The following is an 18,052-nucleotide window of genomic DNA, read 5'->3' as shown; positions in this document are numbered from 1 at the left end:
TTTCAATTTTTAACTTCAATTCTCAATATGGACTTTGAATATCCTATCTCTTGAATATACTTAGAGCTAAACTACTAGTTAAAGGACAATGTGGGTTTTCTTCCAGAAAGCTTCATTCATCTTCTCCATGTCTCTAAAAATGGCTGCTTCCAACAATGGCTTTCTTCTTGACTCCTTCTAATAAAGACCTGACCTTTGGAGTTGCATGGCTAATAATCTCCCAACATAATTTATACCAATGAAGTAACAATGGAAAGCTGCGACTCGAAGTTAAAATGTGAAGAAAAAAAAATTGCAATGCAACAGCATAAATATCACCAAGCAATAATTTGCTGGGTCAAATGTACCAAGTGTTATGAGCCCACATCTTGCCAGTGTCATTTTCTGCTTGCTGATGAAGAGTGTTGCAGCTGTAGATGTCCACACCTGACACGGGTGACAGTTCCCAAGGTGCCAAAAGTCACACAGAGTGCTGGATGCACTGTGACAGAGAGAGAGAGAGAGAGAGAGAGAGAGAGAGAGAAAGGAGGATGGAAAGTGTGCCCTTATGGCAACATTTACCTTTCTACATAATCCCCCAATATGGTCCAGGCCTAGTTGAAATGTGTTGCGTTTGTGTTGTGCAGAGCCGGATTTAGAAGGATGTGGGTCCCTGGGCCGGAGCCAGTTTTGGTGTCCTATCCTTAGTTAGTCCTTGCAGCTTGTTGCTGTTACATAAAAATGAAGCATAACTTCACATTTTTCAAATATTGTTTACGTTCATAAAAATGACAGAATATTCATAGACCTTACCTGACGTGGGCTTGTTAGTGTTAAATAAAGCAAACATGTTTGAAAAACATGCATTCATTAAAAAAAAGAGAAAGATCTTTTGGGCCACCCCCCCCCAAAAAAAAATTGGCGCCCTGGGCTATAGCCATTTTAAGCCCTGTATAAACTATAGAGGAAATGTGGCCTAGAAGAGTGAAATTTCAGGGGGGTTTTACAGACAGGTCGTAGTAAGGCAAATTTAGAATGAAATAGATTTAATTTAGGGGTATCAGATTAAAAGAAGACAATTAGTAAAATATTTGTCGATGATATTTGTCATTTTCTTTCCACTTTGAGCTTGATCCCATAAAACTCCAACACAATACGTCAAAGTCAGTCTGACAAAAATGTGACACCCCTTTAATAGGTCCAAGCACTTTTACAAGAGTGCATTTTCTGAGGACAACGATCGAGTCACCACTAACGGGGCTTCCTGTGAAACAGCTGTTTGTTGACTTCGTCCTGAAAATTACCCCAGGGATCGCTAGGAATCAATTAACTAATCCAGTTCCATGACGTGCGCCCGAGATCAATGAGAATTACAGGTGGTTTGGGGATTTCTCCACTACCAGGCTGACAGGAGCCCCTTTGATCAGTTGATTTGTGCCGTTTTACAGTCACAAAATCTGATGGATATCTCTGGGGGGTTGTGGGGATGCAATCAGTCTCTGTTGTTTCTCTCGTTTCGTGAGATCACCCATTAGTCGGTAAATTTCCAGCGGCTCATTCCTGTTTGAAGCGATTTTAAACACATGCAGACAGCCAGCAGAAAGCGCACCAGAAAGGTTTCTCTTTTTGTTTATCGGCCGCACTGACAACAGTGGCATTTTGCTGCTGGGAAGTGTTAATGCCAGGGCCCGTCTCTGACCTGCTGTTAGTGTCTCGTCTGTGTCATCAGATGAGACACTGATATGAAATGACACAGAGATGCTGTTGTTTATATATATTTATATATATTTTTGCTCTTCATCCTCGCTCTCATTCTCATCGTTGTCGTCCTCGTTCTTGTCGAACTCGTTCTTGTCGAACTCGTTCTTGTCGTCTTCGTTCTTGTCGAACTCGTTCTTGTCGAACTCGTTCTTGTCGTCTTCGTTCTTGTCGAACTCGTTCTTGTCGAACTCATTCTTGTCGTCTTCGTTCTTGTCGTCTTCGTTCTTGTCATCCTCGTTCTCGTCGTCCTCTTCCTCGTCGTCCTCGTCATCCTCGTCCTCCTCGTCCTCCTCGTCCTCCGGCTCAGCGTCCGGGTCTTCCAAGTAGTACAGGAAGTGATGGTAGGTGAGGGAGTCGGTCCATCGTCCCGTGCGGCTCTTTACTTCCAAGAACAGGGCCATGGTGTCCCGCCGGGGGTCAGCGATGCTGTTGTCCCACGGGGTCTCTGTGATCCCCAGCAGCAGGCGTACGCTAGCGGAGATGACCTGCAGGACGCACAGCAGTAATGAAGCGTTTGATAACGCAAGCTTAACACAGTTTAAATCTATTTAATATAGTAGTAACCCCACAGAGGGAATGGAGGGCCCGGGAGACCTCATAACCACTTGTGTACGAGAGTAAAGACAGGCAAAAGAAACATTTTCTGTCAGTTTAGTACATGGACTTATACAAGTGAATCCTTAGGCAATGCACAAAAGCATACTGGTGGACTTTTCCACATTTAGTCACATCACAAATGACAAACTTCAGTATGTTTATTTGGGTATTTAATGTGACAGGCCAATGCAAGTGAAAATCTGCAAAGTGTGGTGTGCATTGGTGTTTTTTTTTTAAATAGCTTTTTAGCTAAGATGCAAAATGCTCCAAATAAAATAACACGATATGATGCATCTAACAACCACCATGGTGGAGCATAGAGTTGGCAGCATCTTGGTGAGGCAAAGCTTTTCTTTAGCAGGGAGAGATAGGCTGCAGAGTTTATGGAAGGATGAATGGAGATAAATACGGAGAAATTCAGGAGAGCCGCATTCCAGTATGATTGTTAACTTACAGCCACAGCTGCAGTAAAATGGCATAAATCAGTTTGTTTGCTAGAGTGGCCCGATCAAAGTCAAGCTCGTAATCGGATGGAAAATCAGAGGCAAGATTTGCCCACCAATGCTTTCTGTCCATTCAGACTAAAGTTTAGCTGCTATGCAAAGAAGGATGCGCAAAACTTCCAGTCCCTATATGTGCAATACCCCAAAGATTTTCAAATATTATAGCAACATAAGTCGGATCTTAAAGCGTTGACTCAGGTCGGCTTAATAAAGCTGCAGGTCACACTTTTAAAACACGAATATTTTCCTTCCACTTCACAGTTCTGCACCACTTTACCCACCAGATAAAATCTCAATATAAAGTTTAAGATTCTTATGTGAAAAAATGTGGAAAAAATTAAGGAGATATTGATATCTATGCAAGTGACCATACATTTTAAACTGATACTAATAATGTAAGCAAATGCTGGAAATTTCTTCATGGAATTTCACTCTCTTTTCATTGTCATCCCACAGATCCCAACAGCTTATCCTAAAAACTATTCTTAGCAGGGTTGAATGTATAGGCATTGCTGCTAAAAAAAAAAAAAAAAAAAAAAAAAAGTCTGGTTACAGCACCCAGCTTTAATTGGATGCCACATATGCAAAGAAACAGAGTGAAGCAGGATGTGTGAAAGTGCCAAGCCAGAAAATGGCTGCCAGTGCACTCAGAGACTTGTAATTGTTTATTGAGATTAGACTAAATGATATGGGATGCATTGATGTTTCAGCATTGACTAATAAAGTGCACTTAGGAGTGCCATCATTAATATTATATTGAATCAACTCTGCCAGTTGAAATTCATCTGATGGGACAGTATTGTTATCATAAAAACATGCTTTTATAGTGACACAAATGTTGGATGCTTTTCTGCCTATTCTCAATACCAGCATGTCTCTGAAATCCGTGACTCCAAGTTTTGGCAAGTTGTTACAGTTGACATGAATGAGCTTCCTTCCGGTGATGAAATTCTCGGTGAAACAAGCCTGCAACAGAAATAAAGTGCCAGAGTTTAGAGACTTAATAGCGTCAGTCCATTAGAAAGTTAGCTGAACTTGATTAACATTTTCTTAGCATTACTTTACAGTGAAAATATTTGGTTTTAGCTAAGGTTTCACCTACTTTGTATTTCGAAAATCCTATAGACTCAACCCACTTTGCAACATCTTCAGTGTCCCACTGCAGGAACTCCATATCTCCTCTGAAAATGTTGCTATGGAAACGGTTGGATACGTGAATGTTGAGATAGTATTTGCGGCAGCAATGGCAAATATTAATATATTTACAAAAAAATCGGATTCGGAGACTTTAAGAAATTTGATCAAGCTAATATTTAAACTAAGTAAAACTAAAATATAAATCCTAAATTCCAGGAAATCGCATACAAATCAACAAACTTTAGCTTGTTTGGATCCACATCCAATCAGCGCCTTCTGAATTTACAGCTTTAAAAGCCGCAGAGTGATTGGTTGTTAACGATTCATGTCCCGCCCATATTAGAGATAGCGGCGAATGGGCGCAAAGCATGTTTGCACAGATTAACTAATCATCTGCGAGCATCCTTTTCGCTTGTAACGCGTGTAAATGTATTGTAGATCAGTTAAATTTCAGGTACGCCGTCTTGTCCTCTGGAAAGCACTGGAGATTAAGTTTCCTTCTCACTGTGGGTCGGTTAGAAGAAAAATAGACAACTGACTCAACACAATGGCAGCGCTTGTTCTCCGGTCACTGTTAAACAACAAGGTAAAGCTCGTATTAATACAAAAGTTTGCTTTTTAACGCATGTTTGACCTATCGAGGCTAAGAAAAGCTGTTTAGCTAACAAAGTCACGCTCCTTACACCTTCACTCCTCTTTTTCTTCAAGTAGTTAATCCTAGTTTTAGATAGTTAGGTTTGATTTAGCTACATGTGAATAATAATTACAAACCTGTGATATATTCATAAGAGACTATTATTGTTTCGGTTGTTTGTTGGCGATAAATGGCGTTTAAGCTGGCTAATGTGTATTGTTTTTCCTGCAGGCTCCTCTGCAGCTTGGTCGCATGTGCTACTCCTCTTCCTCAGTGGTAAGCTCTGACACTGACACCCAGCTGTTGCTATAACGCAGAAATAAATCCGACTCCATCAAGTTTCTCCTGTCTTTCAGTTCAGGTGCCTTTTTGTTAATTTCAAAGTGTGCTTACAGAGCAGAGAGACTAGATTTTCTTTTGTCACTCTTGAATATTTCTAATTTTGAAAAAAAAAAAAAATATTTAGGCGAGAGAAATAATCCAAATAAGCACAAAATGCAGTTTTCTCATTCATTTAATAATTTTATTAATGGAAGAAAATTATCTTATGTGCCTCGTTGACCTTAAAAAACCCATTTTTGCCCCCCATGGCAGCAAAGGTTTCCATCAAGTTTGTGTATTGACATTGCTCTCTGTGGAGGAATTTTGACCCACTCTTCTTTGCAGAATTGTACCAATTCAGCCACGTTAGCAGATTTTCAAGCGTGAATGACTTGCTCAACATAATTTCATTGCATCTCAACATGACATACGTTCCAACTTTGACTAGGCCATCTCACAACCTTCATTTTCTTTTTGGTCTTTCACCAACATGCGTGGCTTCTGGTATAAATGCTTCCTTCGGTTTTACTCAACATCTAACAGGATGAAACGTCCCATTATTGTCTTGTTGGTATACAGAATTTTCCCATCAGTCTCTGCCGTCAGCCAGATGTTTTCTCTTTAGAAAACAAGAGACGTGTCTCTGTGTTGGTTTTGGTCAGTTGTGGGCTTTGTTTTGTAACTTTCCCATGAATGCCGTTTTTGGCCAATCTGCAGAGATTGTTCTGAGTTTTTGGCGACACTCTTAATAATTTATCAATGCGCTCTATGTCTATTAACAGTTGGCCGCCTGTTCCACTGTCCCGTCTTTTCTTTATTTCTGGATCGTGGAGGTTCTCTGCAGTCACGAAGCATTAGGAATGGATTTGCAACCTTTCCTGGACAGATAAATGTCAGTGACTTTGTCTCTCGTGTGGGCCTCTATTTATTTAGATCGGGAACCTGATGTGTTGCTTTTTGACGTCTTTTCACCGACTACATGTTGTCAGACGAGGCCCGTAAGTGGTTTTCTTTATTCTAAAGGTCAGAGACCTTTTAGATTAGGAGCGACTTTATCTAATATCAATATTTGCTTCATGATGTGGAACATTGAACCATGACAAATAAGCCAACAGAACAGCGACAGATGCTGGCAGATACCTTTTTATTGTCCTGGCTACCTTGTAACAGACTACTCCATAATAGAAAAGCAACGCGATAAATTTCTGTAATGCAGCATCAAACAATCAAAGCAGCAAAGACATATCTTGAGTCAAATGCTTCATCAAATCAAATCAGTTTATTCTCGTGTTCTTGTTTACTTAATGATGTACAACTTAGCGAGACAGTTTCCCTGGGGGTCTTCAAATATTATTCTGAAAAAAGAGAAACTTTGGGGAGATGAAATACAAAATATAAACGGCAATGTTCAAAGTAAGGGTAATAATATCGCAGCGGTTTATCAGCTTGAGGCGGAAAGCTGTGTAGCAGTCTGACGGTTCTGCTTTTGATGCTATGGTATTTTTTTTTTTTTTGATGGAAACAGTTCAGGGAGTTCATGGTGAGGTTGTGAGACGGAGCTAAATAATACATCACAGATTCATTATTCTTACCATAATGTGCAACACTAATATGGGATTTTACTAGGATTGTTTGGAAAGCAGTAAGTGTTTAATGCCAGCAGTTCATTTTCCTGACTCGGATGACGCGTTGCTAAAAGTCACAGAGGGGGTTTAAAACGGCCAAAGTTTAGAGAAAAGTCAAGAAGGAGTGGATTTGGGGTGTGGTGGCGCAGGGGGTCAGCACGCCCCACGTTTGGAGGCCTTAGTCCTCGACGCGGATGTCGCGAATTCGACTCCCGGTCCCGACGACCTTTGCCGCATGTCTCCCCCCTCTCCTCACCCGCTTTCCTGTCACCCTACTGTCGCAAAAATACAAGCCACTAGCGCCGCAAAAACTCTTTAGAGAAAAAATGGAAAGAAAAAGAAAAATAAAAATCGTCATGGTGATATTTAGCAACAACATCGCCTTCACAAGATTATTTTTGATATCCCGAACTTCTAATTGGAGGCGTTTCCGAGTCGTGTTCGAGCTGCGGCCATGTTGACTCCGTCTTCAGAACTTCACGCAGCGAAATGACGCGCCATCATCAGCGGCTGAGAAAACCTTATGAAGCGATCGCAATAGAGTTCACTTGTTTCATGTAAGTGATTGCTTTGTGCATGCTGATTATTTTTGCTCTGTGTTGTTTTATGAAACAATCCTAGGCGATTGTCTGGAAATGCGTGGAAAATCAAAATGTATTGTTACCAAGTAAATTCATACAGAAACACAAATAAATCAAAGTCAGTTTATCTTTGATTGTTTTGTTTTGCTTTTGTAGCCAAAGCAAATCTTTGTTTACCTAATGCATGGTGAGAAACTAATAAGCTGTTAAAGAGCTATACTGTTTTTTTTTTTTTCTGGTCTAGGAAAAACATTAATTGAAAACTAGTCGGCCAGCCTTTGACTTCATCAACACCTTCACATTTTCTACTCGCATAATTGCTGGAAATTAGGATTCATGGAGCTGAGCTGTAGCTATTTGGGGGACAAAAACTAAAAAAATTTTCTAAACAAATGATTTATTTATTGCACTCAATCTAATTAAAAATATTGCATAAATTAAGTCTTTTATGTTTATTTATTCATAATTCTTCCATCCCTCCAGATGTGCTTTTATGTTTCATTGGCATCTAGAAGCGCAAAGCTAAATCACTTAATCAGAGTAGATGACATTGAAGCAAACCTTGAAACATATTTGGAGCATTTCAAATTCAATTAAAGCTTTGAATCAAACCTCCTAAATTATTTGCAGAAGACGAGTGCATCGCTAGGTTGTAAGTTTAAAATAGGACGGCAACAAAGACCTGGTTTGTTTACCTTTATACTCTTTAATAAAACACATAGCAGGTAAATAGACACACCATTAAGCCAAATTATCGTGGTCAGCTCAATTAATGGCAGCCAGTCAACTATGAAACGCTTCAAGGAGACATTACACTCTCGGCTCACTTTGTAGTGATTGATGGATGTTATCAGCAGAGTTATTAAGAATGTAATCATGCAGGAAAGGGGCGTTAATTCTACGCTGCTTTTGTCTTCCAGCCGACGACCAAACTCTTCATCGACGGCAAGTTTGTTGAGTCCAGCTCGTCTGAGTGGCTGGACATCCACAACCCTGTGAGTGTTCCTCCAGGTCTGGAGACACGGCAGCAGTACAACGACAGGTTATGAAGAGGCTGACGTTAATTGACCAAAACAGTTGCAGGAAAATACTACAAGAAAACCTGTTGGATGAGGGAAAAGACTTGAGAATGAGGCAGAGTAACAGGCACCGTCAAAGCTGCGATGGGAGGGTTTGGGTTGAGGTGGGAAGTTTTGATCTGTGTTGGAATGAGCTCAAGTTTTCTGCTGTTTTAAAGCTGGACAAACTCCAAAAGCTCCAATTTCTGCATAGACGAGTTACAAATTATTGACTATTACTTATATAAAATAAACCATGTGTCATTTCCTCTCCACTTCTCAAAATGGAGTGAAAGGCTAGCTAACAAATAACTTTTCAGCAAGATGTCGGCGCTAGTTCTAAGTAAGCAATTCCCTGATATTGACAAAACATGTACTAGTTTTACTTATAAAACTAGTTCATGCATCCTTAAAAAGTCTTAAATTCATATAGCTAAAATTAAGGCCTTAAAACAACTTAAATCAACCTTGTGTCTTGACAGGACTATTTAATTGGTACTCTATGTAAGGTAAAGGTTTGAGACACACTTAGATTTCTACACAGAGTGTGACTTCGGACAGTTGAGGCTACTGGCAGCTCATTGCTAACATACTTTGCTAGCCAGCTTTGTTTCGCTTCTATGATGGCTTACGTGCAAATCCAGTTGGCTGGACAAAGTTTGTGCATTTCTGTGGAGATACACGTCTTAAATGTTGAGTCGGTGAAAGCTGCAGAAACCCTGTGTAACGAGACATTTTCCTCCATGTTATAAGTGAGCTAATCTGCATGTGGGGCTACGTTTCACCAGTAACTTTTCACTTAAAATAAGCTCCTGTGTCTTGCTTTAAAAAGTTACTTGCCCATTAGGTTTGTCTTATTTCAAATATACTCTAGAAACTTGACCAAAAGTACTTGATAAGGGGTTTTTTTCTTGTTTTTTTGCAGTGATTCTCAAAATGTGAAAAGGCTCAAGGGGTTTCGTAAGACGCTACATGTGGATAAATTAGTCTCTCCTGTTGCCTGATTTGTTAAGCAAGAGAAAAAAGTTTGTAGCTTGTCAAGTATTAGCCGCTAGCTACGCTGTGTCTGATTACCGCCTTGGAGCAGATCCATCTCATCACATAAAAAAATCACAAAAGCTGTAAATGACAGGAGAAAAAACCCCAAACCCTAATCTATTGTTAATATTAATGGAATAATGTCCTGCATTTCATGCCAAGCAATCACTTCTTTTTCTCCCAGTCAGCTCTGAATAGCGTCTCTCCTTCCCCTCAGGCCACTAACGAAGTGGTGGGACGCGTTCCCAAAGCCACTCAGGCGGAGATGCTGGCCGCCGTGGATTCCTGCTCCAGAGCTTTCCGCTCGTGGTCCGAGACGTCCGTCCTCAGCAGGCAGCAGATCTTCCTGCGCTACCAGCAGCTTATCAGGGACAACATTGTAGGGAAATTGGCCGCCTTCTTAGACGGTCATCTCGTCTGGTGAGCTGACCTTTGCGTGTGTTTTTTTTTCTAATGTTTCAGAAAGAACTGGCAAAGCTAATCACCTTGGAGCAGGGCAAAACGCTTGCTGACGCAGAGGGAGACGTGTTCAGAGGACTCCGTGAGTAAAACCTTCACTGTAGAGCTGGAACGATTAATCGGATTAATCGGCAGCTAATTTAGTAATCGATTAATCGTTAGCTGGAGTATGCAGAATCAAAAAAAGGCCGTCTTGGCGGAAAAAATCCCAACGCATTCAAAGCAATAATATTTATATTTTGCATTTAAAATAAAAACACTTGTGTGTAAATATGTTAGCTTTAGCTTCACCTGGTTCAGATTTGTCAAACGGATGCTGTGGTATTGCAAAAAAATCTTTATTTTCTTAATTAAAAAATGAATTGAAGTAATCTTTTATTTGCATCTTTTAATATATTTCTAATATAAAAAAGGATTAAGTGGTTAAATAAAAAAATCTTTAGCATGTGCCATTTTTTAAAATCTGATTAACTGATTAATCGTCAGAATCATTGATTAACCAGTTACTAAAATAATCTTTAGTTGACTTCTCTTCTGGTGGAATAACTTTTATGAAGAGCTGCAGAACAAACAGCAGAAATCCACATTCCTCAGGTGAAACTGTATCAAATATTGTCCGTTTTTCAAGTTCAAAGTTTGACAATTAAGCGGAGGCAGGGTTTTTATCTCTGAAATGTAAACACTGTAGCCAACAGCATTAGGGTATTTCATTTGACGGCATGTGAAAAAGTCTTTCCAGGCTGTGTTTCTGTTTGGAATCAAATAGTAATTGTTTAGCTCACCTCTCCGAGTCTTTCTGGCATCAAGAAGAAGCATTTTGAGAAGCTGAGAGAGTCCTGCCCACTTTAAAGAAATAAAAAAAAGAGAGATTTCAGTAACTACAAGATAGAGCTGTGGGGGAAAAAAAAAACTTTTTTTTTTGTTACTTGGTGGAGATCCCAGTTTTTGTGTGCTCGGATTATTCTGGCATGATAACTTTTCTATTATCAGCTGAAAGACAGGCTCCATTTGGAGCGCCGCTGCCTGGAGTACAGATTTTCTCCTGAACAGGGGGGCACTGGTGCTTGAAGTTTGTTGAAGTTTTTATCACAGCTTATTACTTGGATATTGAACTTTTTTTTTTTTTCTGTAGAAGTTAAAATACAAACTTTGGAGAGGAGGGTGATGCAGGAAATGAACTAGAAAGAACCAGTGTTATTATTGTAAGACTTTCACTTCTCCCATTGACTGATTCTCTGATTAATTACCAGAGAAAGATGCTCAGAGGGAAGTTTAAAGCCTGAGATAGTGTTTTATAACCTAACCCAGCTCTAGATTTCTCCCCGACTTGCCTGCTGTGTCCCTTGATCACGATGCTGTTTGTTCGCTAGCCGTCTCTTAATAAGCCTCCACAGAAGAGCTGGATTTATTATGAGTTTTAATTACACACAGGGGGAACCTGAATACAAGTTGGTTAACTTGGTTAACACTGCAAAAGCACTAAATCTTAAGTATTTTTTGTCTACTTTCTAGTTCAAATATCTTAGGACACTTGTAATAAGACAAAACCAACTTACGAGTAACTTTTCGGCAAGATATAGTTTTAAGTCAGTAATTGATGAAAAAGTTGTAAAATCGATATGAAGGAATTATTTATTCAAAACAAACGGCTACTGATTATTAAAAAAAGAGAGGAAAAACCTAGCATCTTTTCCATCCACCTCACAGTTATGCACCACTTTGATTTCATCTGTCACTTAAAATCTCGACGTGAAGAAGTACAAATACTTCTGCAATTCACTGAAAATTTTGGCTCACCCTTCTGCCGATTGGGAAGTGGATGCAATCCTGTCTGACGAGTCTGCCGACATTCCCCACCGTGTCTCGGCTTGGATTTATCCCTGACACGCACCGTCTATTACGGGAGCTTACCGAGGCAGGTGGGAGCTTCTTAATTGTCCCTAATGAACACAATCAGGCTCAGGGTGGCAGGTTAATCTCTTTAAACAGATATCTGCATACAAATACGCAGAGTCGGTCTGTAGGTGGTGGAGGAGGGGGGGCAAGACTTCTGGCTGCGAAAGCCGTCTGGTTCCAATCACAGTTGAGCTGTAGCTTGTGTGGTAATTAACGTGCGTGTTAATACTAACGCATCGTGGCGAACACGTTTTATCAGAGTAGCGAAGTTGTTTGCGTGTAAATAGCTGAGCAGAACAAGAGCGTTTTGGCTGTCTCGTTACATTTCATGAACATTGTTTATTTCTTTTTTTACATATAAATGATCAATCCTGCGCCCCTCAGAGGTGGTGGAGCACGCCTGCAGCATCACCTCCCTCATGCTGGGCGAAACCCTGCCCTCCATCACCAAGGACATGGACACGTACACGTACCGCCTGCCGCTCGGCGTCTGCGCCGGCGTCGCCCCCTTCAACTTCCCCGCCATGATTCCTCTGTGGATGTTCCCCGTCGGGATGGTGTGCGGCAACACGTACTTGATGAAGCCGTCCGAGCGCGTCCCAGGATGCACCATGCTCCTGGCCAAGCTGCTGCAGGACGCGGGCGCACCAGATGGCACCTTGAACATCATCCATGGGCAGCATGCAGGTGAGTCTCTGCGGGTTTGTGGTAAACAACAGTGAGGAGTCCAAAAATAACTCCCTTCCACAAATCATATAAACTGGAGTCACGTGTGCATTTATCGTAATGTTTGTCATTTTTCTTGATAAAGTTTTTATCATAAGATTTTGATTTATCGTAAAACTCTGGGTTTTGTTTGGATTGCTGTTTTTTTATTATTATTTCCTTCTACTGTTTGTTCAGTAAAGGTGTACTAAAAGATTTGAAAATATGATTAAATTAAGTTACTTTGTCCATTTTAGTGACACACTTGCTATTTATGTGACTCGTGTCCTAAAGATGGGAATGTGTTTGTGTTTGTGGACTATAATAACTGCGACACGCAGTTACAGTCATACAGTAAACTAGAAAAACAGTAATAGTTGTAAAATGTCATGATTAAAAGAAATTATCCCAGTTTTCAGCATAGGCATTTTAATACAATGTTAGAAACAGTTTCATAAATGCAACTAAACAATTCAATAAATTTATTTTAAAATAAGAAAATGTTGAAATTTTTTGCCTAAAATGTAATAAAACTGTGAAAATTTGTCAAGACAGAGTAGGATTAATCTATTGACTTTTTTTGATTAATCAATTAATAATTGGATAGTAAAAGGTGCTTAAGGAGATTTTTACAGTAAAATTGCATAGACTTAACCAGGTCAAGACTTAACCAGGTTAAGTCTTGACCTGGTTAAGTCTTGACCTGGTTAAGTCTATGCAATTTGAGAAGTTCCAAGTATATTTACAGACAAATAAATTCTTTTCTAACCTGATATGAATCATATATTCATTTTTGGACAGTTTTAGCTTCATAACTGCTAAATTAAATTAAATTAAAGTGTGTGGCTGTAACAGGACAACTTGTGGAAAGTTGGGAATGCTTGTTCAAAGCTGTGCAAATCATAATTTGGATGCATTCCTTTAAAACCTAAGCACAGATTTATTTTATTTTATTAAAAAAAAAAGAAAAAAAAAGGCTAAAACCACTTTGTTGTTTTGTCTTTTTGTGTGTGTGTGTAGCTGTGAATTTCATCTGTGACCATCCGGCCATCAAAGCCATCAGCTTTGTGGGATCCAACCAAGCGGGAGAGTACATTTACGAGCGCGGCTCCAAGAACGGAAAGAGGGTTCAGTCCAACATGGTACTCTCACTGCTTCACTGGACGCTCTCAAATTGCACCACTCTGACGTTAAAGAGCCAATTATTCTCGGTGATAATTTGCACGTCGCAGAGCTTTCCTCAATTTTGTCGTTCAGGGTGCCAAGAACCACGGTGTGGTGATGCCTGACGCCAACAAAGAGAACACCATCAACCAGCTGGTGGGGGCCGCTTTCGGAGCAGCCGGCCAGCGATGCATGGCTCTCTCCACTGCTATCTTCGTTGGGGAGTCTCGTGACTGGCTCCCAGAGCTGGTGGAGCGCTCCAGATCGCTGCGCGTTAACGCAGGTAACTTCCCCTCAGGAACAGCCAATAGAAGATTAGTGTCTTTTTCTTCTTTTTTATATGCAAAATAGCCTAACGTATAAACACTTATTGCAGGTTTTATCAGAAAATGCCCATTCAGGACGCTGCCCTGCTCAAATATACAAATTGTTTTGCTCCAGGCGATCAGCCCGGGGCCGACGTGGGGCCCCTGATCTCCCCTGAAGCCAGGGCCAAGGTGGAGTATTTGATCCAGAGCGGCGTGGATGAAGGCGCCAAGCTGCTGCTGGACGGGAGGAATGTTCACGTCAAAGGATACGAGAACGGAAACTTTGTCGGACCCACCATCCTGAGCAACGTACAGGTGAGCTGACGATCTGATTTACAGTCTTGGAAAAAGTATTCAAGGCCCACAAGCTTTTTTTCTCATTAGGTTTTATGTAGGGCTGCACCGATTGCAGTTTTCTGGCCGATCGCTGATCTTTTAAAAAGCCTAACTTACCGATTCCGATTTTGGCTGATACCATTTTATTTGTCTGAAATGTTGCTCAAATACCAAGAAAGTTGCTGAATTGGCAACAATCGGGTGACTGTAGTTAGCTGTAAATGTGCAGACATGACCTGGTCGGCCGGTTTGTCAGTCAAACGTCTCTCACGGGAGAAAGGAAAAGCACAGTGGTTGATTTTTAGACCTTTGTCGAAGTTGATAAGATCGGCTTCACATGTAAAAATCGGCCGATCGCCGATCTCCTAAAATTAAGGAAATCAGAACCGATAAATCGGTGCAACGCTAGTTTTATGTTATGAACCAACATGAGGTAGTTGGGTTTATATTTTTTACACACATCCATCCACTTCACAATCATGCACTACTTTGTTTTGGTCCATCACACTCTATCCTCAAAAAATTAGGACTGAGACGATAATTTGGATTCATCTTGATTAATAAATTATTTAAATAATAATATTTGATTAATTAACTGAAGTATACAGACTCAAAAAAGGCCCGTTGTTTGGGGAGGAGGGAACATATTCAGAACAGTAATTAAGCCAAAAATGTACAAATAAATGCTCATTTTACATTTAAGATAAAAAAATATATATTTTCATGCAAATATATTTTAGTCAAAACTCCTCAAGCTGTACAGTTTTAACTTCACCCGGTTTAGATTTACTAAAGGAATGCATTTTAGGAAATAAAATATTTATTTTCCTATTTAAAAAAGGAATTGAATTATTTGTGTATTTGCATATTTCAGTGCATTTTTAATATTGAATAAAAAAAAAGATTCCGGTGGCTAAATGAAAAATCTGTTTATCCAATTAATGCATAAATCATCACAATAATTGAGCACTAAAATAATCATTAGTTGCAACCCAAGACAAAATGTTAAAGGTCCAAATGGCGTGAATACTTTTAGAACCGCTATAGGTTGGACAAAATGGGAGCCATAGATAAAGTGGACTTCAGCTGTCTCCATTATTATTCTTTACTGTACAGAGGAAGGATTTTCCTCTGGGGCTGCATGTCCCTTTAGGGCGTTCTGAAAATGGAAAGGGAATAATATCACCGAGGAAGAAGTTTTCATATCTGCAAAAGCTGTTTGGAGCTAAAGTGAAAGAAAACTCCCGTCAGTCTCTTTGCTCATCAGGGGAATCGAAAAGTTCGTCCTGCTTTCCCCGTTTCTTTCCTGATTCTGTTGACATGAATCGGTAAATTCACAGAGCTTAACGACGGTGGAGTTTTAGCCTAAAAGTCCCACTATAGCATTAAGTTGAGGAGAATACAGATTTTCTTCTCTCCAGCATGGTTATTATTAGACAGACGTTGTACATTGCAGACTAATGAAACCCTCCATGCCTCCTAAAATAGGGAAGCTGTGCAGTTTTTAAAAAAATGCCTCACTATCTTCTGCAAAATGAGCATACTAGTAACAGTCTTGACTTTAATAGCGCTCAGGATTGTTTTTGTTTTTTTGTTGCACTCTGATCATGCCTGTTGTTTTCAGCCGGACATGAAATGCTACAAGGAGGAGATCTTTGGGCCGGTGCTCATAATCCTGGAAGCGGACAGCTTGGACGAAGCCATATCTCTGATCAATAGAAACCCTTATGGCAACGGCACGGCCATCTTTACCACCAACGGAGCCACGGCGCGCAAATACACACACGAGGTGGATGTGGGCCAGGTGAGAGAGAGAGAGATGTTTGTAAGAAGACACAAGGGTTAAGTTTAATCAACAAGCATTTCAGCTTTAACGGAGAATCGGTTGCTTTTGAATTAGCGATGTTGAGCTCAGTCGCACACCTTGGAAGCCGGGGTTTGTTGTGTTGTGATAATCGGCTTTCCCGCTGGCTGAAAACATTCCTGAAGCATCAGTGGTTTATGACTTGAAGCTCATTTGCATCGTCATCATCTCAGCCTGTCATTACTTGATGAATTTGTATACGCACAACGCCGCGGAACCTCACCGTTTGTTGTCGGTTTCCTAGGCGGAGTTATTAATAACTTGGACCAAATTGCCTCCGGATGCAGTTGGGTGGACCTAAAAACCAATTTGAGCGACAAAATGTGCAACACGGCGCCGAGTAAAATGGCTCGGCAGAGCTCCAGTGAGCAGTCGTAATTATCAAACATGACCCCTTATCAGGAAGATGGATTGTTTTGTTCTGTCGCGGCTTTGTAAAACAGGAGTTCTCAGATTCGTCTGGTTCTCGTCAGTGTTTGCAACAAATCCTCTTAGATTCTGCAAAATCTCTAAATCCAGATTTCAGATTTCAGCGCTTGGGACTAAAGAGATTCGTTTGGTATAAATGTATGTTGTCTGTCCCTGCTGCTTTAGACATCTCCACTCATTTTGGCAGTGAAACATGGATGGTTTCATGCATTTCCACAGGTTGGGGTGAACGTACCCATTCCCGTCCCTCTGCCCATGTTCTCCTTCACCGGCTCCAGAGGTTCCTTCAGAGGAGACACCAACTTCTACGGCAAGCAGGTAAAAAGACAAAAACAAATTTTCCCTTTTTCTTTTTTTTTCTTCCTTTTTTATTTATTTTTTCCAAGATGCTTTGGATTAATGATCTCAAAGACGTAAAAGTGTTTTCCAGTCGACTAATTCGCCCCGTATTCCCTCCAGGGCATTCAGTTCTTCACTCAGATCAAGACCGTGACGTCTCAGTGGAAGGCAGAGGACGCCACGGTAACGAGCCCGGCCGTCACCATGCCGACCATGGGACGCTAAGCTAAAGAGACAGTTTGTACCTCACTGACTTCCTACCTGCCTTAATAAGAAGACCGAGTGGAGTTCAGGAAGCCATTATCGGTTACTTCTTTGTTTTTCTGCTCGGGAAGATAAACCCCTTTATTTTTTTTAAATGCAGAAGGTTTTAACTCATAAATTTGTTGAAAAACAACAAATTACAGCTATTTTTTTTCCTCGCATTTGGTGCACCTACGCACAGGTGGAGGTTATATTCCTCACCTGTTTTTATGCTCGTCCTGAACAGACCTCGGGGTTGGTCAGTTAGTCAAGCCCAGTCGGTTTTATTATATTACAAAAAGAACAAGAATCTTTGTGCAGGTTTATGAGCAAATAGTTTCGTTTATTTGATTTTAAATGTGGAAAAAAAAAACAACAACTGTTACACACAAAACTGATCTAAGTTGCAGTTTTACTTCATTTTTTTTTACTGTAAGCGCTTGTAAGTGCACTACATAATGTCTTGTGTTGTGGGTTGGATTTGCATTATTGTCGGATTCAGTTTGTAGCCTTAATGGTGTTACGGTTAGATTGGATCATGAACCTGAACCATAAGAATCTAAATCAACCAGTATGATAAAATATCTGAGATGAAACTGTTATTACTCATGTTACAGTTTTTGAAATTCCCTTTGAGTTTGTGAGAGCAAACAGTGACGGTATTGTGAGCTGTTGTAATAAAAGCAGTCATCTGAGTGGAGTGAACATTGATTTCTGTGCACTATTGTACTTTACTCGTTCATCTGAACCATGCTGTAATGCACACTAATGTTGCACACTCCTGTTTCAGCAGTTTATGAATTATAAATAGATGGCAATTATTTCTGGAGTAAAATTAACTACCAAGGAATGAACAAGCTGACTATCTGGATGATTATGATTTAAAGGTACCATCTAGTGCTGTTTTTTTAAAAATAAATATTGTACATTGGTAGCTAGCTACAGAAGTATAAAAAAAGTTTTCAAAAGGAGCTCTGAAGGAAAGAAAAGCAGCTAATCCCGATTTGACTGTATCTGGGTCAAAGACATCACAAGAGGCACAAAAAATCCAGTTGGTCAGATTTGAGTGAAAAGA

General features: G+C 40.2%; 2 protein-coding genes across 5 annotated transcripts; one reads left to right on the top strand and one right to left on the bottom strand.

Moving 5' to 3' along the window:
• Positions 1-1,743: 1,743 nt before the first annotated feature.
• On the bottom strand, positions 1,744-4,845 carry LOC122824989 (sterile alpha motif domain-containing protein 15-like). 4 transcript variants are annotated; one of them, XM_044105991.1, is made up of 4 exons: positions 4,749-4,845; positions 3,943-4,033; positions 3,708-3,806; positions 1,744-2,225 (listed from the first exon to the last, which is right to left on the bottom strand). In XM_044105991.1, exons 2-4 carry the CDS (start codon positions 4,012-4,014, stop codon positions 1,758-1,760), a joined length of 639 nt encoding a protein of 212 aa, XP_043961926.1. In that variant the 5' UTR covers positions 4,015-4,033; positions 4,749-4,845; the 3' UTR covers positions 1,744-1,757. The 4 variants fall into 4 exon arrangements, with proteins under 4 accessions (XP_043961926.1, XP_043961929.1, XP_043961928.1 ...); XM_044105994.1 differs by lacking the exon at positions 4,749-4,845 and adding an exon at positions 4,218-4,273; XM_044105993.1 differs by lacking the exon at positions 4,749-4,845 and adding an exon at positions 4,206-4,263.
• Positions 4,357-17,688, top strand: LOC122824986 (methylmalonate-semialdehyde dehydrogenase [acylating], mitochondrial-like). The gene is made up of 12 exons (XM_044105985.1): positions 4,357-4,563; positions 4,843-4,887; positions 8,059-8,133; positions 9,452-9,613; positions 9,697-9,775; positions 11,974-12,276; positions 13,315-13,436; positions 13,552-13,741; positions 13,900-14,081; positions 15,727-15,906; positions 16,615-16,713; positions 16,855-17,688. The coding sequence occupies exons 1-12, from the start codon at positions 4,525-4,527 to the stop codon at positions 16,957-16,959; spliced, it is 1,581 nt and encodes a 526-aa protein (XP_043961920.1). The 5' UTR covers positions 4,357-4,524; the 3' UTR covers positions 16,960-17,688.
• The last annotated feature ends 364 nt before the right edge of the window (positions 17,689-18,052 follow it).

Source organism: Gambusia affinis, linkage group LG22 (genome assembly GCF_019740435.1).
Source record: "Gambusia affinis linkage group LG22, SWU_Gaff_1.0, whole genome shotgun sequence".
Lineage (NCBI taxonomy): Eukaryota > Metazoa > Chordata > Actinopteri > Cyprinodontiformes > Poeciliidae > Gambusia > Gambusia affinis.
Note: the sequence above shows the minus strand (reverse complement) of the source record. Positions and strands in the feature narration are given on the sequence as shown.

Coding starts and splice junctions, on each gene's coding strand:
- LOC122824989 (XM_044105991.1), bottom strand. CDS start 4,014: ATGGAGTTCCTGCAGTGGGACACTGAAGATGTTGCAAAGTGGGTTGAG. Junction 3,807..3,942: donor TAGGATTTTCGAAATACAAA/GTAGGTGAAACC, acceptor TTTCTGTTGCAG/GCTTGTTTCACCGAGAATTT. Junction 2,226..3,707: donor CGGATTTCAGAGACATGCTG/GTATTGAGAATA, acceptor TGCGTCCTGCAG/GTCATCTCCGCTAGCGTACG.
- LOC122824986 (XM_044105985.1), top strand. CDS start 4,525: ATGGCAGCGCTTGTTCTCCGGTCACTGTTAAACAACAAG. Junction 4,564..4,842: donor GGTCACTGTTAAACAACAAG/GTAAAGCTCGTA, acceptor TTTTTCCTGCAG/GCTCCTCTGCAGCTTGGTCG. Junction 13,437..13,551: donor AGAGGGTTCAGTCCAACATG/GTACTCTCACTG, acceptor TTTGTCGTTCAG/GGTGCCAAGAACCACGGTGT.